The following is a 27,807-nucleotide window of genomic DNA, read 5'->3' as shown; positions in this document are numbered from 1 at the left end:
TTGGCCAAACAAGAGGGATGTGGAATGAGATGTACTGAAGAAGGAAGGAAAAAAGAAGAGGAACTTTAAGATAAGGGGGGATGGAGGCAAAGTGACACGTGGAAAAAAGTGTATATCAAGACTTAGATATTGGATGTGGAGAGTGGTGAAACAGGCGGACAGATGTAAGACGGTGAATTGAGATGGAATGAGACCGGCTGAGTGACAGAGAGACAGAAAGAGGTTAAAGAAGAGAGACATGGAAGAGGAGAATTGTGGGAAAAGCAGCAGAAGAATAGGAGTGGTAATGAGGGGAGTTTATCAGTTCTTTAGGTGGCGTCTGCTTATCAAGCACCACCAAACACTCAACCTATTAACTATTAATACACTCCTTCACTATCGGGCCTTTTCCCCTTCATTTTTTCCCTTCATCTCCCCCTTCCTCTGTTTCTTTCCCTGTGGGTCTCTCTGTCTCCCTAACTTCCCCCTTCTATCTCTCCTTCTCTTTATCAAACAGCCCCAACACAGGCTAGATTAACTATTTAATGCACTTGTCATTATCTGTCAGGGCCCAAAGCAATTTAGCGTGCTCCCCATTCACAGGCACATTTTCTCACATGAAGCCGGGTTTGACACACGAAAAGACATTTTTTCACAGTCCTTCTTCTCTAAAGAAAGGGCTTCTTTTTCCCCCCCTCTCTTTTCTTGTCCCTCTAAGTCTGATATCTCCAGAGCTTATTAAACTGCAGAGCATGTGTTGTAAAAGATTAATCTGTTGGTTTCCCATGCAAACTTAAATTAGTCCCACTCACCCTCAACTAAAAGGCATGGCTAATGCTGCCCGTCCGCTGAGAGAGAAAGAGGTTCATATCGGGACCGAGGCTTGGGGCCTAATCTAATGTCAAATGTATCCTTCCTTCTCTCCTTGTCGCTCTCTTTCTCTCCTGATTTCCTCACCCCTAAGTCGCCAGTTTCTTCCACTTCCTCCTCCCCTCAATCAGTACCCTCCCCCCTTTTTGTTTTCTTCTTTTTTCTCTTGCTTCCTTCTCCTCTGTACTCTGTGCCCACTGACATGCAGCGTGTAATCAAAAACTTTACTGAGCTTCTTTTACCCTACTTTTTATCAAGTTTGGCCTTTTGAACCCACTTTAATGTCATCATAATGTTGTGTACAAGTCAATTCGTTTAATTTTAGAGTAAGCCTGGTTGTTCTGGAAACAATTACAGTTATAGCTTCAGTTTATGAATGATCAGACCGGCTCTAGTGTAACAGCCTGCAGATAAAATCATAAGGGGATTATCGTAAGGGGCTGCCCATCATTCTCTCTGAGATTGTTTTACACACAATAGCAAAGAGCTATTTCATGCAGACTATGAAGTCGAGCTCAGCTGTTATCCTTCTACACATCCAATTGGTTGATATCTAATCAAGTGCATAGCTGCTTCAACCTGCCCACAGTTGCTCTACATGTTTAAGCCACTTTGCAACCCACCTCCCTCACAGCTGGGTTCCTGTGTGGAAATAAAAGACATTTATGAATAACAGCATACTTGTTCATAGCTGCTTACTACAGGAACACAGATTGATTGATGTTCCAGTGGAATTTTTAAAATTACTAATGTCACAGTTCGAGTCAGATTATACTTTCATATAATCTATAATCTTGCACGTATAATTAGGTTTAGAGTTAGGCCTTGTTCTGCTAGAATATTTTGCCCTGTGCACAGCATGCTACCTCGATTGTTTTTGAGACAGACATAATTAAAAGTCTCAAGTCTGATAATTGTCTTTGTTTCTTGAACTGAAACAAATGTTTTTTCTTTATTGATTTTGTGATTTAAGACTCCCATTGTTACACCCCCTCCCCCCGTTTCTCTCTTTCACAATTGTTTATTTCATCGTCATCGTCATCTGCTTCTCTTTCCTTTCCTTCTCAACACCCCTGCACGTTGTTTTCTCACACTCATTTCCACTTCCCTCGTTGTGTTTACTGAAATTCCCTTCCTGTCTTTTATGCTCCCCTTTCTTGTCTTTCTTTGTGCAGTTACTCTGTGCATGTCTCTGGCTGGGTAGATTCACTTAAGGTTTTCACGCTTGGGGCGAACGTTTCAGATACCTTAAACCATCTATTCCTCATTTTCTCTCCTTCGTCACTGCACTGCTCTCTAGTCTCATTCCCTTGTCAGTGCTCTACTTTTCTCACTTGTTTCCTGGCCCCATTCTTATTCTGCTTTGGTTGCGAGTCTCTATCATGATTTCACAGTCATAGAGCCATTGGTCTGAAAGGATAAATGATTAAATGCAGTCTGTCTTTTTGTTTTACTCTTGATGTCTTCATTTTCTACCAACAGCAGTTTTGATTCGCTGTGCTGGATGTCAGCCGAGTAGATTCTAAACACACGTTTCTTTTCTGCTTTTAAGTCATAGTGATCCTGTTCGCGATGAGGAAACGCTACCAGAAGGATTCTCTGGCCAATATGAAAAACAGCGGAGAGATTCATGAGCAGCTGGTCACATACGATGAGGAGGGAGGAGGAGAGATGGACACTAATGGGTATGCAGATGAAAAGAAGCACTGCTATACACTTTTAAACTGACAACTTGAATATAACTGAAATGAGCTGACATGGTTTATCAGCAGCCCCCCTTTTTTGCAGACTTACATTTGATTCTATTTTCTTTATAATCCTCTCAAAGGAAAGATTTTTCACCTCTGAATGAAACAACAAAAACCCAAGAATTTATAAAGTCTTGACAAAGAATGACAGAAAATCCATTTTAAGTAAAAATGTAAAATAAATGTTGCTTCTTACTCACACTTTCAGCAATGCCAGTGAGGCCATTAATGCTCTTTTTTATGTCATTAATTTCTCTTTTGTGGCTGCCATGCATAAAAAAACAGCTCACAAAAACTGAAGGGAGCTTTAATTATTTAAATGTAGGATTGAAACTGTCTACTGGAACATAGACAGCTTTTTAAACATTTAAACATTCCTCTTTACCTTATACTGTTTATGTTTCTATTGCTTACATCCTGATATTCATATTTTTAAAATAAATGAAACAGATATATTCAACGTTTCTTATGCTTTTTTATGGTTTATTTGCATAATCTTTTTATTATTATAAAATCCTTGACAACAAATAATAAAGTGTGCTACCTCCTATATCTCCATTTATTTGCACTTTAATCGTATCATCTTTTATGTATCTACTGACTTAGTTTCACCTAATCTAAATCGAAATATCACTAGAGATCCACATAATTCAGGTAAACTATCCATATTAAATGTACCAGAACTCACTGTTTGCCGATAAAAGCCACAAACGCAAGTTAATATAAGAATATCTAAGTTGCAGAGTAGCCAAGACATTACATTACTATTGGTGACTTTCTAAAATATATTTAAAAAGACAAAAAGATCAAATATAACTTGATAGTTGAGCTGTAGCATTATGCATTCTGTAATAAATATGTCAGTGGACATATTTAAATGTCCGTACCCAGAAAATTTCTGTGATGAAGAAATGTGATCAGCAAATTTACTCACTCTATCCTCTTTTCTTTTAGCTATGATGTCTCAATCCTCACTTCCGCTTGCCATGACGGTTCCCTGCTTCGCCACCAAGATCACCGCCCCCACCCCTCACTCTACGCCATGGTCCAGAAACCCCCCCACCACACTCAGCCCACCGCATGTAAGGGCGACATGGCAGCGATGATTGAGGTAAAGAAAGACGAAGCTGATCACGACCGAGATGGATTCCCTTATGACACTCTCCACATCTACGGCTACGAGGGACCCGAGTCTTTAGCCGGAAGTCTCAGCTCTCTGGGAAGTTCCTCTACTGGTTCGAACTTGGATTATGACTTTCTCAACGATTGGGGCCCGAGGTTCAGGACCCTGGCAGAGCTCTATGGTGTAGATGGCCCAGATTACTACCATCAGTACTGATACCACATACCACCACATAATGACAAATCATACACATACATAACAAACATACAGCTTGATACAGTAATCAGAAAGAGCCATAGCAATACACTCACATACTGACCAGAAGCATGCAGGAAATATACACATTCACACAGAAACAGACCTACAGTAGATAACCGTGTTCTTGAGAGACTTCCCCAGCTCCTCAAAACAAAATCAGGGAGCTCCTTTTTATCCAGTAACAATGACTAACTTCTGTTATGATGTGTAATTCAGTGAATCCATTAGTGTGTTGTGCCTCTGTCTGTTCACTCCCAGTCAAAAGAAAAGAAAAGAAAAAGCTTCATCAAAATCCTGGAAGCTCCATGAAGTTGAGTCAAGGAGGCTCTTTTTTTTTTCCTGTTTCCAGTGAAATATTGGAAAAATTTTAAAGGAACAGAACACCAGGACATCTTTGATAGAAATAATAGAAATAGTGGCTTCATACATTTGCAAGAGGACTGATTATTTGGTGACAATACGAGATCCACACCATGAGGATTTTCCTTTACAGCAGTGTTGTGAGTTTTACACGGTAACCCTTTTATTCTGAAAAAGGTCTAAGCAGGTGAAGCCAGTTGGGTTGGTTATGGATGGGTATGGATAATCCAGTCCCTTTCAGTGATGTTACTCAATTACTTAATTTCTTTTGCATTTAATAATTTTGCAGCAGCATTTTGAAATATGATTTTTTCCCCCTGTGGTGACTTTGGCAAAAGACACAGACTATTGAAGATGAAAAGTTTATAACGATTCATTTTGTATCCCCTAAAATAAGCATTAACCTTCCCCATCATATTGGCCTGTTAATGTATGATTAACTGAATTCATATATTTAAATCCTTATATCCTGTTTAACATTAAAATGTATTGCTAATATAATATTGCAGACTCTGAAGATTAGTTCATTTTGCTACAAAGAGAATTAAAGGAATCGTAATAATTCAATCCAACAGGGGCTGCAAAATGCTGCGTGTGAAAGCAACTCACTGCTGATCTTTTTTTCCCCCTTCGTTCTTTTTTTCTGTCTCTTTTGGTATACGGCGTGTGATCTCTTCTAACTTTGATGTGTGGGTTTTTTTTTATAAATTTGACAAAAGGGACACGAACACTGGGAGAACGAGGTGATTTTATTTTTGATCTGTAGTTGATGATTTGATTTGTAAATATGATTGCTTGAGGGGGTTACTGTACTGGGAAACTCTGAGCAGCCACGCGAGTTTAAGCTCAAAGGGGTTTGAAGTGTTTGATCACAGCAAGATGCCAGTTATGTTTTCTTCATCTGAAATACTAGAAGAGACCGTCTCTGAGGAAAGTTCAGCTCTGTAAAGTCTACTTTGTTCATCAGAGCGTCAAGTCCGATGGGTTATTTTGTGACGCGTCCATTGAGTTCGTGATTTTTCTGAGGTCCAGACATGACATCAGGTGTCTGAACAGTAGTCAACAGAATTCAAAAGAAGCATCAGAAGTCCCTGATTTTTTTTTTGCTGTTTTTTAAGGTGAAAACCTTAAAAAAACTTTCCCGCTTTGTGTTCCTGAAACCAACCCTCTGATATGAATAAGGTCATTTTCCGAGTAAGTCATTTTGCCCATTTTCTCAGTTATCTTCTGCTCTGAAAAGAGAAAAGACAATCGACAGACAGAAAGGAAATGACGCTACTGCTTCTCAGACAGAATTACAGCATGTTCCGAGGGTTTATTTGACAGAACCCATCATCACAGTTATTGTTGAGATGAAAGCCTAATTCTCAGAGGCCTACTGGAACAAAAGTAATTCAGACAACTCAGGAAGCACAGAGCTGGAAAAGCAGCTAGTTGGGCAGCCACAATGACTCTGAGGTGGCTTGAATAACTTTAACCTCTAAACCTTCTTGGCTGCTATCAGATCATAAAACTTGAGATGAAAAATACCCCAAACTTTTTGATAGTCTAGATGATTACTTAATATAGCTACTAAAAGTTAGGTAATAGTTTCTCCTAATAGTTGTGTAGGATTATTTCTACCTTGAATTTTAGCATTACATAGTAAGGATATTCTACTTAGCAACGGATACGGCGCTCCTTGGCGTCAAATTGAAGTTTTGTCTATAAAATGTCAATAAATATGAGAAATACCCACAAGAGCTTCTCAAAAACCAAAGTAGCTCCTTTTTTCCTTTCCAGATATGCTGGATATTTGGCCTGCCCCGTCTCTTAAGTAATCAGGAACAACCAATCGCAAGGCCGCACTCGGTAGCGTTTAAACAATAATCACAGATCTTTTAGATTATTGCACGAACAAATGCCCAGGAAATAAACCATTGTTTCTGCATTCATTCATAAAGCACCACGAAGGTAGAAGGTCACCATTGTCTGTGATTATTGTGACATCTGTGAATCTAGTACCAATTGTTGCTGATAGTACCACCCTACTGAACACACACACAGCGTAGTGTGTTTCTTTTTTCTTTTTAAAAAAAAGTAATTTCATTTCAGTTTATTTAACCTACTATTCAGTCCCAGGAATCGGAGTTGAACTTGTTCCCTTAAAACTCAGTCCTGCTTGGAATGCCTTTTGATAAACAGTGAGACAATAGCTGGAAGTCCTCTCAACGCCTTCCTGTTGGGGTTTAAATATATATATATATATACACTTAGCCAGTTCCTTCTCCTCAGTCTTAGCTTTGCTCTCCTTGTTTGCCTCACCATATCTCCTCGGCGCTGTCTTTTTCTCCGTCGTCTAATCAGTGAGACCAAACAGTGGACTCAACTTCCTGTCCATCTGGGAGGTTGTGCCCGCCTCTTCCTGTCTGTGTTATCTTTCTCCTGGGCCAACACATTGTGCTCACTTCCTGCAAGTCCAGCCTGAGAAATGGGCTTGAAGAGGAAGAGGGAGCGAGGCAAGGAGCCGCATGGGACGAGGTTGGGGGTTAAGAAGAAAGAAAGATGAAAAGAACAATGCAGAGCAATGATTAGTTTTCCAGCTGAACAGAAACACCTCAGAGCAAAGATGTGTTTTTTTTTGACCTGTACAATTTGCCATCCTCATGAAAGAAGGCTGATCCCACCAGTAAATATTACGTTTATTTAAAAAAAACAAAAACAAACAAACACAGTCTCAGTTTTGTGGCTTCAAAATGGCAGGAATGGAATCTTAAGTACTCTTACCTTCAGTTTATTTCTCCTCATTGTTTTTAGGCATTGCACTCATGATCTTGGTCAAAAGCAACCCACTGTTTTGTAAGTGTAAAAAAACCTTCAAATATCTCTTAAAAATTCTGGCACAACAAGCACCACTGCTAAAAAAAAAAAAACCATTTCTAGAATCTAAGAATCTTAGCTAGTTTTATAATCCATGTCCTTGCTCGGTGAACAAACAATGGCTCATTTTTCTGTCTGACATCTTTGTTTGAGTCAAAGAATGGAAACAAACTTTGTAAACTTTGGTTCAATTTTGCTTCATTGTGCAGTGAAAGAAAAACTTTTTGTCTTGTTATTTCAAGCTATTTCGTGGCTCTAAAAGTAACAGTAATCTTTTTTATGTGTGTGTGCGTGTGTGTATGTTCACTATTATTGTAATCATGGCTGTTATTTAAAAGGTGTTCCCATGAAAAAGAAAAACTTCATTGTTAAAAACCAGCAGGCTGTAGCAGAGACAGGTGCTCCATTATCTACTTTCCTAAAAGCAACAAGTGCTGGCTGTACTTAGGTGAGAAAAGCTGGCACATTATTCGAGGCAGATGGACATTCGCTAGCAATTTTGGCCAGCAGTATTTTCAACTTGTTAAGCTCGTTCCAAAACGATATAAAATGTAGCACATACATTTTTATGACAAAAATCCATTAATAGAATACATCAATCATTAAACACTTCCAAAACATGGACCATATAGTCAGACATGGCGTAATATTTTCCAGAGCGTGTCATATTTCTTTTTTCTTTTTTCTGCCAGGACCAAGACTTGGACATATTGGTTTAGACTAACATGTTTCTTCCAATCCATCATGCCCAGCATGCTTTCATTTTTAGGAATTTTCTTGAGCTCTTCACCCGCTTCTCCACACTTATTCATCAGATTTTGCAACTTCCAACATTTTCCAAGTATTACAATAACACGCTACGGGACAATGACAGCCATACGAGTACCATAATTAATTTGATATGTTGGTTATCAGTGGTTGTGGGAGGACATTTACCTCCCCTGCTGAAGGAGTCACATTGGAAGCAGTGAAAATTAAACCTCTCAGGGTGGGATCCCAACACAAAAAAGTTCTTCACATGAACGTGAAGAAACAAAAATATGTAGTGTGGTTTAAAAGACAACATTTAAGTGTTTTTCTTCTGTTTCTGTCTAATGTTTCAACAAGGGATTTTATTTTGAAATGTATATAGAAAAAATGTGCCTAATAGGGATCTTTCTCTGGCCTCACCTTGTTTATTTTTTTCTTATTGTTGCTATTATTTTTGCCTAAATAACTGTATTTAAAGGATTATAAACTTGACACTCTCTTTTTTTAATTGCTGTATAAAGGAAAACTAGATTCAGTTTCAGCACATGAAAGAAAATAGTGTTTGATGCATGAATGAGTCCTCGAGTGAATATGTAACTTTCTGCTTGTGTGTCCACTTTTGTGTGTGTGTGTGTGCGTGTGTGTGTGTGCAAGGGTGCTTGTGATCGTACCATGACTGTACCCATGTAGATATACACACAAATGAGTATCAGACCAGTTAAAAAAAACAAAAAAGGGAAAGAAACCACATTTCTCTTGTGTGAAAACATTAAGGTCTGCAAGGGAGCGACATGTGCCTTTACTCTTTAAAAAAAAAACATGTAAAGAAAAAGAAAAATGCTTTTTTTTGATGGTGAACACGATGTTTTCTATAGTGTTTTATGGTGTACAGCAACTACTTTTTATTACATGAATTTTTGTAAGTGTAGAAGAATAAAAATCCACTCAAATATGTTTTGTTTATCTGGTGATTTTTACTGACACTTTGGGACAGAAGAAAATATTTCACCAAATGAACTATAAAATGTTAAATGGACTGGTTTATGTACAGCACATTTCTGCTCTGCTTGAGCTTTACACAACATGTTTCATTCGCCCATTCAGAGAAGCACTTTTTTTTCTACACCTAAGGGTAGATCAAACATTCACACTTGGGTGCTTGAGAAGCAACTTGGGTTAAGCATCTTGCCTGAGGATAGTATGATAGGTGAATGGAGCAGCCAAGGGTCAAACCACCAACCTTCCAATTAGTAGATGAGCTGCTCTACCTCCTGAGCTACAGCCAAGACATCTGTGCTGAATAAATGTGGATGTACTAGCTCACCGGTTTATTTTTATACTAAAAAGTATTCAAGTAAGCTCTTACAACCATTTCAAATTGCATCAGCTTGTAAATTCCACTATCTGATGATATGATACATGATGCCAGTAAGTGGCTGCCTCCAGTTTTGAGCCACCCCAGATGACTTCAAGTAGCCAGAGGTTCTTGTATTTTTAAGTGGTCTTCAGCAATAGTCCTCCACATAGATTTTCTGAAGGTCTTTGGCTGCTTTTTAATTCTTTTTCAACCCAGGCCATTTTCAGAGGAATGATTTTGTTTGTTTGCTTTTTGGTGTGTTTGTTAATCTATTTAACTGACCTATGAATCGGTCAAGCATAAAAAAGCACCTAACTCAACAAGTGGTGTACCTACACATAACAAACAACTTAGCAAAGAAAAAATATTGTAAATTGTATCTTTAGGTATTTTATTAGCAGCCTGTCGCAAAAATACATAATTTTTTCTGATTTCTTCAGCCAAATCAATGAATATAATATCCCAGAGAGCTATTAGCTGCAAACTTGGCAAATCTCAGCAAGGTGTCAAGGGTGTCCTTAAAAATGTAATGAAACTGGACAAGTGAAGGGCAAAAGAAAAAAAAAAGACTATCTACAGCAGATGAACATGTGAAAGTCATTTCCTTAAGAAACTTTTCAGCATGACAGTGATGCCAAGAAAACTGCTAATACAGTAAAAGCATACCTGGACAGAAAAACACACTTTGAATAACCTCTCCAGCGCCCAGAACTCAACATTATTGAAGTATTGTGGGATCTTGACAGAACTAAAGGCACTCTAATTCCTTTTTATTTATACGTCGCCAAATTACAAAAACTGTTGCCTCAAGGTGCTTTATATTGTAAAGTAAAGACCCTACAATAATACAGAGGAAACAGAGAAATTCAGCCAGCAACCAAAGAAGAGCTTTCGAATGTCCTTCAAGAAGCCTGGAGAACTATTACTATTAAGAGTACTTAAAGAAATTGGAAGAGGACTTGACTTGAGTTCAGACTCTACTGAAGAATAAAGGTGCTGATAATAAATATTGACTTTTAAGTTTGTTGGAACTGTCCAAATTCTGTTTTTGCCTCATATAGTGTATTTCCATGTGTGTTTGCACATTATTGAATAGATAGCTGCACATATTTACCATTTTGCAAGCAGAATATAAAGAAATGAGGAGTGACTTAAGACTTTTCTAGAGCACTTTATACTGGAAGGCTTACAATACAGCTTGAAAGAACATTTAAAAAACTACATATTGAAAATATTTAATGCTCCACAGAGTAATAGCAATCCCTGAGATTATAGTATATGCATATATGTGAAGGACTGATAATAAAAATTTGATGGGCTAAAAACAACTCAATGGGGTGTTTTCATTCAACACAAAGCTTTTTTTGTTTACATAATCAACCAAACTTAATCACAAGATCCTTAATGGCCAGATACTGTTCAACAAATTAATATGATAGGGGTGAGAATTCTTAAACATCGAACTAATCTTCAAGTTTTTTTAAGGTTTTACTCAGTATCAAAAGTGCCTGTGACTCATGTAAGAAATCCAAGAGAAAAGGAGGCGAACATGAACAATATTTTCTGTCACATCACTCTGTTGAAGAACAACAAGAAACAAAGAAAAAGAACAGCAGGTACCATATGTGGTGTGTCTGCCTTTTCATGACAAAAACACACCTAAGTCTCATGCAAAGAAAAAGTGGAATTTACCGGGATAACCCACTAAATGTTTTTTGTCAGGTTTAAAGTGTCAACATGGGTCTGAAAAACCAAAATACTAGCAAGTTCTCTAACACGGTGAGACCAGCTCTGTTCCTTTGTGTAAAATGATCCAGCATGTCAAAGATTACACATTGTGGGGCCGTGTGAGGAAAAGCTCTGATCTCCCTCCCTTAATCCTTGACAAGCGATCAGATGTCAGTTGGAGGATATCCTGTGTTTTTCTCCTTTTTTAACATGAGTGTAAATTCACCTCAGGATCGTGCAGTTTTATTGTTGTAGGGCCTGTAGTGGATTTGGGTGTCAGACCTCCATATGTGATCATGTCCATATGCGACGTGACTCATTCTACATGTCCACGGGGTTAAAACAGAGAAACAGACACAGACGTGAATAAGAAGGAAATACCAGAGTGACATCCGCTCTTTTGGGACTTCTTGGGAGCCACACACACACACACACACACACAGATTTAAGACAGAGTTAAGACTTCGAGAGTGGAAATTTTGTGATCTTGATCTAGCTGATAAATTATGCTATAAATTAGGACCAGTGTTCTTACACCCTCAGGCTTTACTCGGTGCAGTATTACTGGCCTTATATCGACCTACAAGCTAATACCTGTATATATTTATAAACCTTTTCACAAGTCTTTTGATGTTAACATCAGAATACATAATTAGCCTTACAAAATAATTCATATACATATTAAAAAATACTGATTATCCTACACTCTATACCACCCTACTTTTACCATTGCTTCTGAGAACCAGCAGTCATTAGTGGTTGTCAGCATCTGAATGAACAACATATTTTTCCCATTAGAACACTCTGGTTTAAAGACTTTGTATGTTTAAACAATGAACTTCTCATTAGCTCTACCTAGAGAGCACAATGACTTTACGACCCTCAAGCCCTGCACATTTATCAGCATTCAAGCTTTCATATTTTCTCACATTTACAATTACACCCTAATTCAGTCTAATAAGAAAGTGGGATGCTTTTAAATAGCTTTTACTGTGATTTTTGAGATGCACAGACACCAGTCTGTCATCAGTTATTCAGGCAAGCAGCATAGCTGGGAGATGTGACAGATGTCTGCATGAAGAAGAGAGACTGAAAAGGAAAGAAAATGTTGAATGAGAGAGGAGAGAGACATACTTCCATCCCATCTCTACTTGTGTCTCAGCCTCATCTCAACTTTGGTCCATTTGTGGTGAGGATGGGACAGGACTAGCCGGCAGCCACGTGCTAAACGTTGTGCTACGGTCAAACTACAAAAATCAGACTATTAAAGTGAGGCATGCTTATACTTGAAAAAGATTACATGGAGACTGCAAATGGATAATCCTTTGAAGCCTGATCAAAGAAAGTCTGAATTTTGAAGTGGGGTGCAGTATGTGTTTACATGCAAAAGGAGTTGATACGGGTAGCTGTTTACATGACTCCAGCATGTAATCCAGTTAGAGAGCGCTCTGTCTTGTCAAGAGCGGCTGTTGTTGTTTGTTGGCATAAAAAAATAGCACAGATGAATGTGAGAGAGTGGCACAGGTATCTGTGCTTCAGATTATTTTGGTTAAGGTATATGATATGCGTAGGTTTTTAGGCATGATATTTCCTTCTGATATTCTATATTTGCAGCCTTATTTCAAGATTTCAACAAGAGCTAACAATCTACCCTTACATTATCCTTCAGATTGTAGGTCTAATAGTTTACACAGAGTATTGTTAGTGTAAGAAGAAACATTTATATTTTAGACCCTTTAGATTTACCCTTTAGACATTCATTATAGATGCTAGATGAAAGTTAAAGAATATTTCAAACTGTCAAAACTGTGATCTCAGATCTAAAATGACTCAGCAGAAAATAATGGAAAAGAAATGCACAAATGTCTTCAATTTTCCAACTCATGTGCAGCCAAGAGAAAATGTCTATGATGCAACCAAAGAATGTTTTCATTTAGAAGTCATTTAAAAGAAACTTTCAAAGAAATGTTGCATAAAGAGGGTGACATTAAAAAAAACTATTTTTAAATGAATAAATCTAAATGTTGTGCCTTCCACAAACTCATGCACCTGTGCCTAATTACATGTGCACTGTGGTATTTTGGATCTGAAACACTTTGATCTTACAGTAAAAAGAAGTCAATATAAATGTCAATGGGCTTTAACAGGGAGCAATCTTTCGAAAATGGATTTTCTTTCTGTCCAATCAAACATGAAGAATTTCTTCCATTGTCACAGATAAACTGATGTTTTTTATAAAGCCTTCCAACTCGTCTTCTCGCCAAGCTCTTTCGATAAAATCTCGTAAATAAAACGGTCTGTCTCTGTTGTTATTGCAGAAGGAGAAAAATGTTTTCTTTTGCTTGTCTGTGCAAATATTTCAGTGTGGTGTAACACAAACATCTACAGACTAAACACTGACATACAAAGGTTCTGGCCTCGTGTTGTGCATGAGGATTTGCAATTGGGTTGCTTTTGTTTTCATGTCCTCTGACGGTCTGTAAAGCAGATGTGCTGTTGTCTTTGTAATGGGAAGAAATAAAGCTGTGGCATGTAGATAAATAGGTAGATCATGGAATTGCCAGATGTAAAGGTTCAATGTGTAAGTCATGGCAGAGCAGATTACTGAAATTTACCAGTACCCCTCCCAAATGTATGCCCATTGGCAGCAGTCCTAGCCCTCATTCCTGGTTTAAAAAGCACTGCAGTCAACCATCACAAAAGCAGAGCTGCATCAAACATCCCAATGACACACTGACAAATAAACCCAAGTTCAAAACAGCCCTACAAAAACAGGAGCACAAACGCAGACACTGCCCATGTCTAAAAGCTCATATTTGTTGGAACCACAGACATGCCGTGGTTCCCTGTTTGACTAAAGAAAAGACACACGAGGCATTTTCTAGTGAAAAATGCACTACGAGATGTTTCTCCACACAACAAGGAGACCTGTTTGACTAACATCCTGCCTGTGAACAATAAACGCTTCACAATGTGAAGAAAAAGATATTCTTTTTCCTTCCATCCTCTCCATGCTCAACACTCTTTGTTTTCTCCATATCCTGTTAAGGAGCCTTGGAACAGCTGGTACTGCTGAATCAAAGGCGATTTTAAATGATGTCAAAATATTGCACCAATGATGACAGCGCAAATAATGAAAGCACTAAAAAAGTTCAGCTTTATCTTAACTATTGATTAATTATGCATGAAATATAAATTTCAGATATGATGGAAATGTGCATTGATGTACAGGGAGAAAAGCACTGCATACATACTTTTTTGGTTAGGAGTGAACATTGTAGCAGGGGTGCAGTTGTCACAGGTTTGTATCTTTGATACTGTTAATGTGCACTCAAAATGAGATGCAGTATTTACCAGCAAAGGGGAAACAGCACTACCTGAGCAGACAGCTAGCTCTATAAGAAAACTGGAAGTGCGCTGTCTCCACACTGTGGTTCAAACCGTTAAATACATCCTTCCATGGTTTTCCTAGACATTTGGTTCATTTTGTTAAGAAGATGAGTAAGACATAATAGTACTTTTCAATCCGTTACTTAAAGATATCCTGATTACGATATGAAACAGGATTTTCCTTTCAAGAAAAGGATTATTTAAAAGCACCACAAAATGAGACACTCACTTTATGTAAATAAATCTAAAGAAAATTTCCATATTATAATCACATTATATCTCCGAACTAAATGTTGTTTATGGGATTTTGTTGTTTAGGTATAACAGAAAAGAGTTATACAGCAAACCGGTCATGTCTAACGTCAAAAGAACAAAATGCAACCACAGAAAACGGAGCAGTCAAAGCCCGAGTCCAGGTTTCAGAGTCAAAAACAGACAGATGGTCACTTAGATGCAGCAGCATGAAGGTCAAAATGCAACCTGGTAAGTGGAGAGTGGGGAACTATGTTCTGAGGGATCACCAAAACGAGGAAGTGGACGCAAGTGAGCTGACTGAAGGGGATTAGAACCAGGTGCGATGGGTTCGTGCAGGCAGGTGACTAGTAGAAAACAATGGAAGACTGAGGACATCTGGTGGGTGGATAGTGTGATGCACGATGTTGTGGCCAATAACGGCAAACCCCAAGGCAGAATTATGACAAATAGACAACAAGAAGAATGAAATTTGGTGCCAGTTGAGACCATAAGGTTGGTGAATCTACAACAGCATTATAAAAACAGTCCTTGATTACAGCAAATATTGTAGGGAAAAGTGCTACTTATTATTGTTTTGGAAATTATGTGAGATGAGATTTACTGTAAGAACTCTCAGGAGACTCAGACGTCTTACTCATAAAAATGTAAATAAGGAAAATAGATTAAAAGCGAATGTTAAAATACTTGTTGTGAAGAGCCTCAGTTCTGAAGCTTCTTTCTCGAACAGATCATATTTACGGTCAATCTGAATTTCTCACTGTCTTTCAAGACATGTTTGAATCAACTTTCTGAACATCTACATGCTTCTAACCCCAGTCATTAAAAACACTAATCCCATTTCAGATTAAAAGATTAATCTCAGATGACATTACATCAGTTTGACACCTCCACTGTCTCACCAAAATAGGCATTATTTTAATAGAAAATCCTTTTTATGGTCTGATCAAGTTTTTTAATAGAATTTTCTATTTTGTTTGTTTGTTTTTGTTTCCATTTTATTTTCTATTCTGATATATAATTATTACAGCAATGCAAAGGTCTACCGTGACAGTGCAGCCTTGCTCAAACAGAAAAGTCAGTCGCATATGCCTGTAAATTAACCAGCAAAAATCAAATTCACCTGTGGGGATTCAGTATTACACCTAAGCATTAGCATGCTGCTGTAACAGCCTGCACTGTTTTGGGAAGACTTTCTACAGGATTTTAGAACATGGCTGAAGGGATTTCCATTCAGCCACAACGGCATTAATGAGGTCTGGCAACTGATGTTGGGTGATAAGGCCTGGCTAACAGTTGGGGATGCAGTTAAGCCCAACAGTATTGGATGAGGTCTAGGTTAAGGCTCTGTGCCCTGGCTGCCTGTTTTTCCATATTGAACTGGGAACATCATTTTCATTTTTTTCATGGGTTTGTGCAAAATGATGCTGCTAACATAGATGTATTTGAAAAACACATGCATGCTATACTTTAGCTTTCTTTACTACAAACACAGAAGCTGCCCAAGGGAATGCACAGTCTGACCTCAAGATCTGTGATAAAGAAGCTCCCGTTACATCTCGGACTGAAGTAGAAACCTCCAGGCTGCAAGCTTTAAACACACTATGACATTTGCTGGATTTGTAATATTGATCGTTTCTTGGTGTGCAGGAGGTCCTGGGGGTTTAAATACAGGACAGGCCCCCATTTGTCAAAAACTAGCTTTGGGAAAGTGGCCAGCTGGAAATGGCAAGGGATGTAGTTTAGTTTTAATAAATGTATTTTATTAAACTTTAAAAAATATATATATATATGGGAAAGTCAGTAATTTCAGCAAGGCAGTGAGTGATTGTGAGCCATATGAGTTGCCAGGTTGTTCAAAGTGCAAACGCAGAAGCCTAATAGCAGGTTAACTAGCGGGGCATCATTTATAGGCTGGATGGTCCAGGTGAGAAACATTAACTAATAACCTTAGAGTAATAGAGTAACCTCCATCAAACCTCCAAGATTAACCGAGTGTGGACCACTGCGTGTTAGGGCATCATTAAAATATTAGCGTTCAAACTTTTTTTTAATGGTTTCAACAGTTCGCTTTCAGTTACTGATTTTTTCATACATCCTAAATTAAATGCTATCCTAAATGTATCGGAGCGTAACTGCGCTTTGTTTTTGGTGAGGGATTTCCTGGCTGCCTGTCTTACTATTGGCATATGCCTGCCCTGGATGATGCGCTTCTCTTCCCAGGCATGACACACTTACTTGGCTGCAGAGCCACGGGACAGAAACACGACGAGGAAGCAAGAGGACAGAGGCAGGCGAGGGAGGTGAGGATGCGGGTAAGAAAAGCGCGACAGATGACGATGATGATGGCGAGGACGGGGATGAAGATGAGAGTGATGATGCTATCGACGAAGGAATGGTCGTAGAAGAAGCGGAAGAAGAAGAACGGAAAATAAAGCTCTGCGGGATCGGAGGATAGTAACAGTGGTGATGCTGATCGTGAGGCAGTTTGGATTGTGAGTACGGGACCGCAGAGGCGAGGATGCTCGGACGCTCGGAGCACCTGCTCGCTCAGTTTTGATCATTGTGCAGGGTAAAACCTCCGGTATCACCGAGAGTTTAACGAAGCGCTATTCTGAGGAGGTGGGCCAAGTCCCAGGAGAGAGAGAGAGAGAGAGAGAGAGAGAGAGAGAGAGAGAGAGAGAGCTCTCCGAGGACCTTTGGACTGAGTGCCGGTGATCCAGCAGGGATGTTGTTGTTCTGTTGTCAGTGATGTGAGGCGACATTAAGGAGCTGGTGAAAGGAATCCTGACACATATTCCTACATTTTTGCAGGTAAGCAGCAAATTGCTCTGTATCGCTTTTTGTGTCTCTCTCCTCATCCAAAAACTCTCTCTGTCTCTGGTGATCATATTGCTGCAAAAACTGCACCCTTCTATGGAAAGATATAACACTAAATAGGGAGTTACAGGGAGGGGTGGTTGCAGTAAGTTCATGTTGACCTCTTCCTCACAGTATTTTGCCTCCCACGGATTAACATTATGTAATATTCCAGTAGGTGGACAGAGAGGAGATTAACAAGAATCTATAAAGTGTTAGCTGGTGCCATGTAAGTACATTTATTTTATTACTTGCATGCACACTGTACATGCACTCTAGTTAAAAGTACTAAAGTTACTGCATGCTTGATCATTTGAATTAAAAACATACACACAACATATAATATATCCTACAGCATGACTTGCAAACAAATGCTGTTCATAAATTGTGAAATTAGTGGTTATAGTCTATAAATTGATGTATAGTAACTCTAATAGAATCTAACTGCTTAATTAGTGGCTTTTACTGCTATTTTAAGTAGTTTTGTTAATTATAATTTAAAGTTTTACATGTGGGAGAGGGCTTTTGAACTGTTGAATTAATTGAAAAGTGTCTAAGTATTAATTCATATTGACGAGTTATAACGTGAATATGAACAAATGCTGAATAAATGCATATTGTGAGTAAAATAATATATTTTCATACTCTACATTTATCTAACATCCACCACACTGGCACATTATTGGTGAACTCTGTGACACAGGGGAGAAATAAAAGCGTAAATACAAAAAACACAAATTGTAGGAGGCAATTACATGTAAGGCAAATTTACTGTTGGGTACCACAAACACCGTAGGTCCCTATAGGAGTATTGTAGGCGTGTTGTAGTGATTTTTGGATAGGCTCATCTCTATCTCGCTTGCTCAGCTTTCCTCCCAGGCTTTCCTCCCACACACTTTAACTCCTTTGTTTCAGCAGTGGAGTACAGTAGCCTTACAACCCTGCAGTTACATTAAAACTAACAAAGAGGAATGCTGCAGCCCAATGTCACTTTATCCCTTAGATCAAATACTAGGTTGTGTAACAAATATTCGGGTCTATAAAAGAGGCATAGAAGAAGAAGTACAGATAGCATATAGGTCAACTTTATAAGAGAAATCAAAATAGCAAAAAATAAATGCTTATCAACTAGAGAATACAAAAAACATAAAATTCCCCAGACATGGTAAAAGTGTAGTTAGCTATGTCCTTGTGTTAAAAGACGTATTTCCAGTTTTATTATGTGTGACATTTTCGGTGACATGTGGGTTGACGGTTTGATCAAAAGAGACTTGCTGTGTCAGGGCTGCAGGCACTTCTTAGTGCTCAGAGTCCCCCGAGAATATTAAAGCTCTGCCATGGGTTATCTAAGTGGTGCCTGTCTCCACTCAGCTATGAAGGTCAATGCTGCAAAAAGCCCTTTGACTTTACTCTGACACATACACTGTAACTTGGAGTAAACACTGGTATTGAGAGATTTCTTAAAAATTTATTTATACATTTTTTTAAACTTATGACATCTCATGTTTGGTATCGTTGTGCAGTGACCTTTCAGGTTAAATAGTTCAGTGTAAATGTGCCTGGAGGTGCAAATAGAACAAAGGAAGAACATGTGTTAACTTTAGGAAATTGATGTTTGCATGTTTGAATCCAAAGATTTAATGAGGATGTGGAAAAATGACAGAGCCTTGCAATTATCATAAACCCCACCAATCTCTCTTTAATGAAGCAAAATATTATTTGTTAGTTGTGTGCACAACAATTTTACAGTGTCTTTCACAGTGGAATTAGATCAATTGATGCTCTTTATCTGCTTTCTATGCTACAAATTACATAACTAATGTCACCATATGTCTTTAAAAATGTGATACATGTGGTTGCGTTGTATGTGATGTATTATTAAGACAACTTAGTGATTTTCCACAGAGGGGATCCTTTAATGCAGTAACAGGGTTAACGTAGATTAAGTGACAACCTTGAAACAAGCGATGAACACTGAGCTCCACGGGGACTGAACTTCCGATCCCCTCACTGTGGGGTTCAGTTCTGTGACCCACCCGTCACAGGAGCTGAACTCCTGGGCTTTAAAGGGTGGCATGGACATTCTAACCAAGGGTCCTGTCTGCCCAGCTCCAATCAGGAGTTGCTCTGAGATTGGTGCCGTACCCAGGACTGACAGGTTGAATGGATGACAGGGCTGTGTGGGCCAAATAGACTGTCAGAGAGAGCTGTGAGGAGATGGATGAGAAGAGGGAGAATGGGACACCGAAAGAACATCAGAGAGAGGGAATACCAGAAAATAGAGCTGAAGAAATGATGGAGTGCTGTTGTGGCTACAGGCAATATCTGATTCCCTCAATTTCTCTTTCTCTAACTGTTCCTGTCCCTCACCCTCACCCCCTTTTCTTTTCCTATCATCGCCTGCTTTTCTCTAATCTATGGGGTATTACAAGCTCTACACAGTGTCTGGAGCTGTTTTGCTACAGAACGAGTGTAGCACCTTAGAAATGTGTGATAGCTACTGTGACAATGGGCCCTACTTTCTGTATAAAACCACCAAAATTGCTTATAAATCGTAAACTATTAGTTTTTAAAATTTAGGAAATAAAATACTGCTAGCAACCAATGAAATGCTAAATGTTTATCAGTCATTGGTTGGTGTATGTTTTATGAATCATGTATTCTCACTCCCAGAACAGAAAATACAGTTATTAAGTCAAAGCTGCCTAAACACAAAGTTCTCTTTAGCATTAAGCCTGTGATGTCCGTGTTGCACCAATACCCAGCCCAGTAAGTCTGGTGTCTAAACCAAACCAGCTAGTAAAGGCACAAATAAACTAAAGTATCAAAAAAATCAAAATGGTAAGTATAACGAGACACAAGCTGCAGGTTTGCTTATCACCATCTTCTAAAATAGTATTGTAATCATTCATTTAAACCACTGACGGTGCATAAATGATGGGTGTAGGTTCTGGGTCTGAAAAGTGACGCAACAGTACAAGCGCCTTTAACGTTCATTCTTTTTATTAAATTATTATTTGCTGACTGAAGTCATAGTGACTATGTCCATCTTTTACATACAGTGTATGGTACCTTTATAATAGCATTTAAATAAAAGAACAGACTCACTATATAGTATTTATTAACAAAGGTTTTAAAAACCACTTTACAATAACCCTGCAGTTCATTACATACAAAATTATTTTTACTATTTAGTTCATATTAACAATTATACATCTATTCATCCATCTCCATCCATATCTTCCAGGTCAGTGTCGCAGAGGACCTGAGACATAGCTTAGCTGTCGTGGAGCCAGAGGCAGGGAACACCACGGATAGAGGGAAACAAACAACCATGCATAGTCAGATTTACAGCCACGAACAATTAAGAATCACTTAATCGAAAAATCATGTCTTTAAACTGTGGGAGGAAGCCTGAGTAATGAGAGAAAACCCAAGCAGGCACACAGAGAATAATATGCAAACTTCACATAGAAGCACTCGAGCCAGTCAGCTGTGAGGCAACAGTCATTTCAATTTACAACTGATAATAATCGTTGTTATTGTTCCAAATGATGTTGATGTTATTATTACTATTATCATTATTATTATTTTTTATTAGTAACCCTATACTGTTATGCATGTAGTATTGCCACACTTTATTGCTTTGGCTGCTTAGAGAGAGAACAGTATTTAGTGTCATCAGTCCGTCTGCATGTTGTCATGTGTTGCAACATATGTGAAGCTCTGGAGAATTGTGGTATAGTAGATGAGTTTCTGTGTTTGATTACAAAATCTAAAGGATATAAATACTATTTCCCACTCTGCTTGTCCAGTTAGAGTTTTCACAAGCCTTTTATCTCCAACAAACTCTCTCTAAGGACATTTACATGGAATGTTGAGAAATTGGCAGTTGTCTTGTGTTGGCAACTACGTAGAGCTCAGCTCTGTGAAGAAATGACATTATTCCTATTTTGAAATTTACAGCTATAAAAACTGAATATCTAGTGCATTTTTTCCTTTTGTGTGCATTCTATTTAATCAGGGGTGTCAGATTCACTTTAGTTCATTGGCCACATAGAGCCAAGTTTGATCCCAAGAGGGCCAGGCCACTGAAACCATTGCATAATAATCCACAAAAAATACCAAAGAAATGAAAAGAAAACACCTAAATCACAATAATGAACAGTCCATCTACAAAACAAATAACAGGCAACTCGAATTGTTTTTGTCTTAAGCAAAATACATGAAATTTCCATAATATCTCAGCAATGTCACTGAAGGTAAATATAACTGTGCCAGCACCAGCTCTCTCTATGCTTTGTGGTCTGGCATGACATTGGTTATGTCACTGTCTGTAAGAAACCAGTTAAAGAAAAAACAAATAGTGAACTAGTAGTAGTTTGTCACAAGTCCTTCTGTGCAGTGTTTTAAAAACACATCCAGCCAGGCTGGACTCTTCAGTGGGCTAAATCTGGCCCATAAAGTGGATTAAATAATCCGGTCCATTTTCCCACTGAAGTAACTTGTATATAAATATAATGTGTTTGTGTGGGGGTAGTATTTGTTTTTGTTTTTGTAGCTGTTGTGATGTGATGAGCCATTTGCTTTGCTTCTCGTTTGCTTCCCTTGTTTTCCTTTGAAAGCTATATATTTCTGTGTGCTTAGAGCTTTTAAACTTTTACATATAACATTTTATATATGTAATAAAAAATAAAGTGCATCTTCAAAATTTTCACTTTAAAGATGTGCATTGCTGTTGTATCTGTAATAGAGCTTCATGTAAAGTGAATTCAAACATAACTATATACATAAAATTATATTTTGGGGCCAAAGTACTTACATGTTGACAAAAAAACAAAAGTAATCTTTACTTTCTGTTGTCTTAATTTGGTACTGAATAATTTAAAGGATTTATTTCAAAGCACTTTTATGGAAATGCTTGATGGTAGATTGCAAGTTCCTTTCAGCTTTTTGATTTGGGAAATTACAATAAAAAAAGGTATGGATGAATTAAACTTGTAAAATGCAGTAAAAGGACAAAGCATGTGCTGCTTTGTTGTCTTGTTAAAGGCTGACAGCTAACACAAAAATCCAAGCACTGCAGCATCCATCTATTTTCTTCCACTTATCAAATTCAGGGTCACGGGGGGGATGGAGCCTATCCCAGCTGTCATGGAGGAGAGACAGAGTACACCATAGGCAGGTTACCAACATATCACAGGGCTAACAGAAAACCTTCCACAGCTTCACCCAATTTTTAATCGCCAATTAACTTAACGCCCACCTCATTCGACTTGGAAGGAAGCCAGAGGGAGAACACGGAAACACGGATTGGAACCTAGTATCTTCTTCCTGTGAGGTGACAGTGTTAAGCACTGAACCACCATGCTGCCCACAGTGTAACATGTTACTACAAAAAAGGCAAAAAAGCAGACAAAGCTACACTAAACTAAAATCTCCACTTAATTTAATTGAAATTTAGTGTGCTTTATCAGTAGACAGACCCCCCTTAATTTAGTTCACTCATCCCTCTAAGCAGTTCCTCTCTTAGCTTCAGCTCATCCTATTGAATGTTTGTTTGGGATTGAAAGTTCTGCTCTCTCTCTCACACACGCACACACACATAAACATAGTCCAGGACAAGACTGGAGTGAGAACAACTCACTATGTGTGAGAGAGGAGAGATCGTTCCGTCTAGCTGCCAGAGTGTGTTGTCCGTAATATCGGTCTGTGTGTGCAGGGACAGTTATATAATAACAATGCAGAAAGCATCACAGGTTCATGAGTCACAAACACACACACACACACACACATGCAGGCTCCTAACACTCTCACTGCGAACAGGAAGTGAGGCATTACAATCTTCCACGTGTTCACGATTTATCAGAATCAGAACAAATTGTAGCGTGACATATTATCGCTTTGACTTGACAAAGACAATGTGTTTGACAGCACGGGATGTGTTTACCAAACTCAACTCTGTCTGTAATGACCTTTTCCAATTTCTGTATCTGAATGCGGGATACAGACCTACGTCTCCACTGGTTCACAGCAGCTGTTCATGATTTTTGAGAAGAAAAAAGATGTTCACAATTAAACAAGCCTGTTGGATGTGTAAAAATAGAGATCCTCCTACATCGGATGGCATGCAATTCATCTCCGAGTTCCAAAACAAGAAGCCTGACCCTCAATAATACTTTCTTGATGAATAAAAGGTTTTAAAAATGGCTGTGTCATTAATGTCAATAGTGAGTCAGTGGAGCGATGTGATGAATAAGAGAAGTCGACATGTAATGAAACGGAGGAAGTGCCTCTATTGATTAATGCAAAATTTATGCCTGAGGTAAAAGCAGCCTAAGCAACACTAATACATTTTCTGAAATGTGAAAAACATTAGCTTAGTTGTGGTGAAAATAAATGGAAAAAGTAAATATAACAAAGAAAGCTTCAAGCTGGCATCTTGGTGTTTGTTCCTGAAAATAAATTAGCAATACAAGCCTTTATGAGGAGGAATAAGCATAATCATTTTACAGAGAGACTGCTCTAAAGTTAAGCAAATCAGAGAAAGTTTTATCCACAGGTTTCTTCTTGCTTTCAGATTTTTCAAAGTCGTACTTACAAAAATTATCCTTTTGATGCTAACGTGTTTTCCTGGCATCATTGTTATTTTGCATAGCTGTTGCACAACTACAGTAGAAGAGTTAAAGCCTTCAGTATACAGTATTACAAGTATTAGATCCTTGTAGTAAATTACTAGTATTTGCCTTTATATGTGTGTGTGGTTCAGCTATTGATTGGAACGCTTCAACCCTTTGGCCATGTTCCTGAAAGAGCAATAAAGACACACACACACACATTCAAATGTACACATAGATACACTCAAAGGATGGTGTGGGTGGCCACTTGACTGCCTCACAGACAGACAAATACACCTGCACACACACACAGACACACACACATGTGGCCTGGGGCTTTCTAAACAGCCAAGCTCGGAGGTTGCAATTCACACATCACTCTTTGCTACCTCCCTCTCTTCCTCCATCTCTCAGTAAAGCAACACAGCATCTCTCACGTTCTTTCATTTATTTCTCATTGGCCATCCACCCGCCTGCTGTTTGTTTTCTTTCCCTGCCCTCTTTAGGCTCACACCACACATTTTTTTCTCACTAATGTGCTGACCTTCCCATTGTTCTCTGTCTGTCTTTGTAGTTACATGTATAGCAGCACTGTGTCATACAGACCAGTAGAAGTTGGCTTCCTGCCTGCTGAGATGTGCCAATAGGAAACACTTTGAACAGGGGTTCATGCTGATGAAATTGATCTGCTCAGGTAAGGAACAAGTATGACATATTGATATTCAAAAGCCTGTAAATGAACAATTGTAATGTCAAACTGCATCTATGGGACTTCATTCAAAAGGTGAAAATTTATTCTTTTATGGAATATTTTCTAGAAAATGTCTTGTTTAGCATGCAGCTAAAACATAGCCTAACCCAAACCTGGTCACATGCAGTCTGGAGCACAGTGTGTGAAAAAAAACACATATAACATAAATTGTCTTTAACAATGCTATTGATCAGTTTTACTCTAAATTAATCAAGAAAAAGGCAAAAGTTATTATGTCGTGCTGGTACCAGACATAATGAGATTTGTTTTTGTTATTGAGGTAATCCTTTGTTTATTTTTAGTTGGATTACAGGTTGAGCTTTTAAACCCCAGAGAACGAGTTAGACATATTTATAGAAGCTCCCCATCTCAATAAAAGATGAATCGCTGTCTTATGCAACAACTCCTGACCACAATGAAGACAGGAGATGGAAGGACAGAGGAACAGATGGATAGATAGATGGAGAAGCAGATGGATTGCTGGATGCATGGACAGATGCATGACTCTTGCAGATGTGTTTTTTTCTGTCAAGGTTGCCCTTCGAGAAAAGGATCCATCCTTCTTCACTCCTGTAAATTTCTCTAGTTTCCTCTAGAATATGACTCGGTTTCTTTATCAGTTTCTCTTTCCCTCTATTCACCACTCTGTTGCTCACACCTTTAATATCGCCGTCATTCTCTCCTTTTGACTCTCTCCCACTTTCTCGTTCTCCTCTCTGATCTATTATTCACATCCCTCTCTGACTCTTCTCTTTCTCCCTTGACACCTGAAATCTCTCCATCCCCTTCAGGGTGTTTAGGCCTCCACCGACAGTGCTTCCCTCCCAGGAAAAGAAATAGAATGATGAATAAAAGAACAGAGTGAAGAGATAGATAAAAAGCTTTGGTATGGGTGGCTCTATCGATATGCCAAGGTATTTCTTCCAGGCTGAGCTGGTAGCATTCAGACAGAGCTGAAAAGGAGAGCATTTGCAATGTTGCTGCAGTTTTTCAACACAGAACTGTTGCCAAAAATGTTTTTTTTTCTTTTTTTGCTCATTACTGAAGCGTAGTATCCAGCATTAGTGAGCTTAAATGCAGTATTAACTGCAGTGTTTTTCAATATTTGACCGAATTTCAAAGCATGTTGTGAATTTTTTTCATTGAGCTCTTAGTGTCACTGCATTTGGTTGTTTTGAGGATGACACGTGGCAGCAGTTTATCCCTGAGCTTCATTGCAGCTGTGCCCCTGAGAAGGGCATGCATTTCCCAGCTGCCAGTAAAAACATCCACATCTGTCTTCTTTTTCTTGAAGACAGGAAAATGCAGTCAGTGAAGATATTCATGGAGTAAATATATGATTTATTCAGACACTCTTCCGCCTTCAGCATGTCCATAAATTCATTGTGTAGATGTCATAATAAGGTGTTAATGGGTGTATTTTAACCCAAACCAAAACCAAGTACAGAATGAGTACTGAAGCTGAATGCTGACACTCAAACTAATGTTACAACTGAGTGCTTTAAGTCACTGACTCACTGTCACCAGTCTCCAAAGGTGGAGTTTTGTTGCTATATTAAACTGAACACCAACTCTAACTTCCATTCAATGCAGTAAAACAACCAAATTTCAACTAAGATTAGGTAATAAATGACTCCTTGTAGGAAGAGGATGACACCAAATTGAAAGCAACTGAAAATGGCTATTCAATGAGCTGAAAGTATTCAAAATGATAAATGTTAAGAACATTAACTGCTAATGATCATATAATAAACGGCATCTATTGAAATGTATCATAAGGTATAATAATGAAATAGTTAATGGTATTGAACTGTAAAGATGTAACAATGTCATAAAGGTTATTTGAACAATTAATCAGAATCAGAATCAGAATCAGAATACTTTATTGATCCCTGGGGGAAATTATTTTTTGTTACAGTGCTCCATTTTAAACCAACATTAAGACAAGACAGACAATACGCTAACTAAGAATAGTACAATATATACATATATATACATACATACATACATACATAAGTCACTTATAAATAAATATTTGGAAAAGAAACATGTGTAGTTGTAGCAGCAAACAGTGTGTTAAGTGGATGCGTTGTACAGGGAGAATTAAGAGAATTTATGTTCTAGTGAACACTTATATTGTCTAAGTATTAAGTGAAAAAGTCTGTGCAGGAGATAAAAGCTAAACATAATCTACATATAAGATCAATGGCATGCGTGTGTGTCAGATGAAGGCAGATCTGAAATAGAATCTTCTTCCGTTCCTCCTCACTGCACACATCGTCTATCCGCGCTTGCCATATCCCTCCACCAAACCATCAATCATCACATTCCCATGCTTTATGGTAATAGGAGGAAAAACTGCATTTAACGGCATTTTACCTTCTACCTCACCTACCTATCTCTCTTTGTCCCTCCATCCATCCATCTGTCTGAGCTCTCATCCAATCCAGACACAGTATGAGGTTGTTTATTTAAATCTATTTAAATGGATATGAGGCGTGGGCATATACAGGGATATTTCACGGCCCGGCAGGTCAGCAAATATCAAAGCTGTTCCAGCTCACTAACCCCTGATCTCAGGGCCCATAGACATTTAGTACATACCACAGGTGGTCAAAGTTATGTCTATAAGTGATTGTGTATGAGAAATAATTCTATCTATCTATCTATCTATCTATCTATCTATCTATCTATCTATCTATCTATCTATCTATCTATCTATCTATCTATCTATCTATCTATCTATCTATCTATCTATCTATCTATCTATCTATCTATCTATCTATCTATCTATCTATCTATCTATCTATCACCACCTGAAGAAATGAGCGACAGAAGTGATGAATCATGGCTGAAATTAAAAGGAGTGAAGCAACTGCTTCTCTTCTAAGATTAAAAGGCCAAAC

General features: G+C 38.3%; 2 protein-coding genes across 5 annotated transcripts in view; both read left to right on the top strand.

Annotated features, from left to right (window-relative positions):
- Nucleotides 1–8,901, top strand: part of cdh5 (cadherin 5) — a 68,930-nt gene extending 60,029 nt beyond the window's left edge. For all 3 annotated transcript variants that reach the window (XM_026189707.1, XM_026189705.1, XM_026189708.1), the window contains exons 15-16: nucleotides 2,402–2,534; nucleotides 3,552–8,901. In XM_026189707.1, coding sequence (XP_026045492.1) covers nucleotides 2,402–2,534; nucleotides 3,552–3,936 — 518 coding nt within the window. In that variant the 3' untranslated portion in view covers nucleotides 3,937–8,901. The remainder of the gene's footprint in view (nucleotides 1–2,401; nucleotides 2,535–3,551) is intronic.
- A 7,992-nt stretch (nucleotides 8,902–16,893) lies between these two features.
- Nucleotides 16,894–27,807, top strand: part of bean1 (brain expressed, associated with NEDD4, 1) — a 57,320-nt gene continuing 46,406 nt past the window's right edge. The window contains exons 1-3 of one of the 2 annotated variants that reach the window (XM_026189862.1): nucleotides 16,894–17,488; nucleotides 17,709–17,762; nucleotides 24,725–24,844. In XM_026189862.1, coding sequence (XP_026045647.1) covers nucleotides 24,820–24,844 — 25 coding nt within the window. In that variant the 5' untranslated portion in view covers nucleotides 16,894–17,488; nucleotides 17,709–17,762; nucleotides 24,725–24,819. The remainder of the gene's footprint in view (nucleotides 17,489–17,708; nucleotides 17,763–24,724; nucleotides 24,845–27,807) is intronic. The other variant, XM_026189861.1, reaches the window with a different exon arrangement.

This window comes from Astatotilapia calliptera, chromosome 13, assembly GCF_900246225.1.
Source record: "Astatotilapia calliptera chromosome 13, fAstCal1.2, whole genome shotgun sequence".
NCBI classification, from domain to species: Eukaryota; Metazoa; Chordata; class Actinopteri; order Cichliformes; family Cichlidae; genus Astatotilapia; species Astatotilapia calliptera.
The sequence above is the reverse complement of the archived record's forward strand: the minus strand, read 5'-3'. Positions and strand labels throughout refer to the sequence as shown.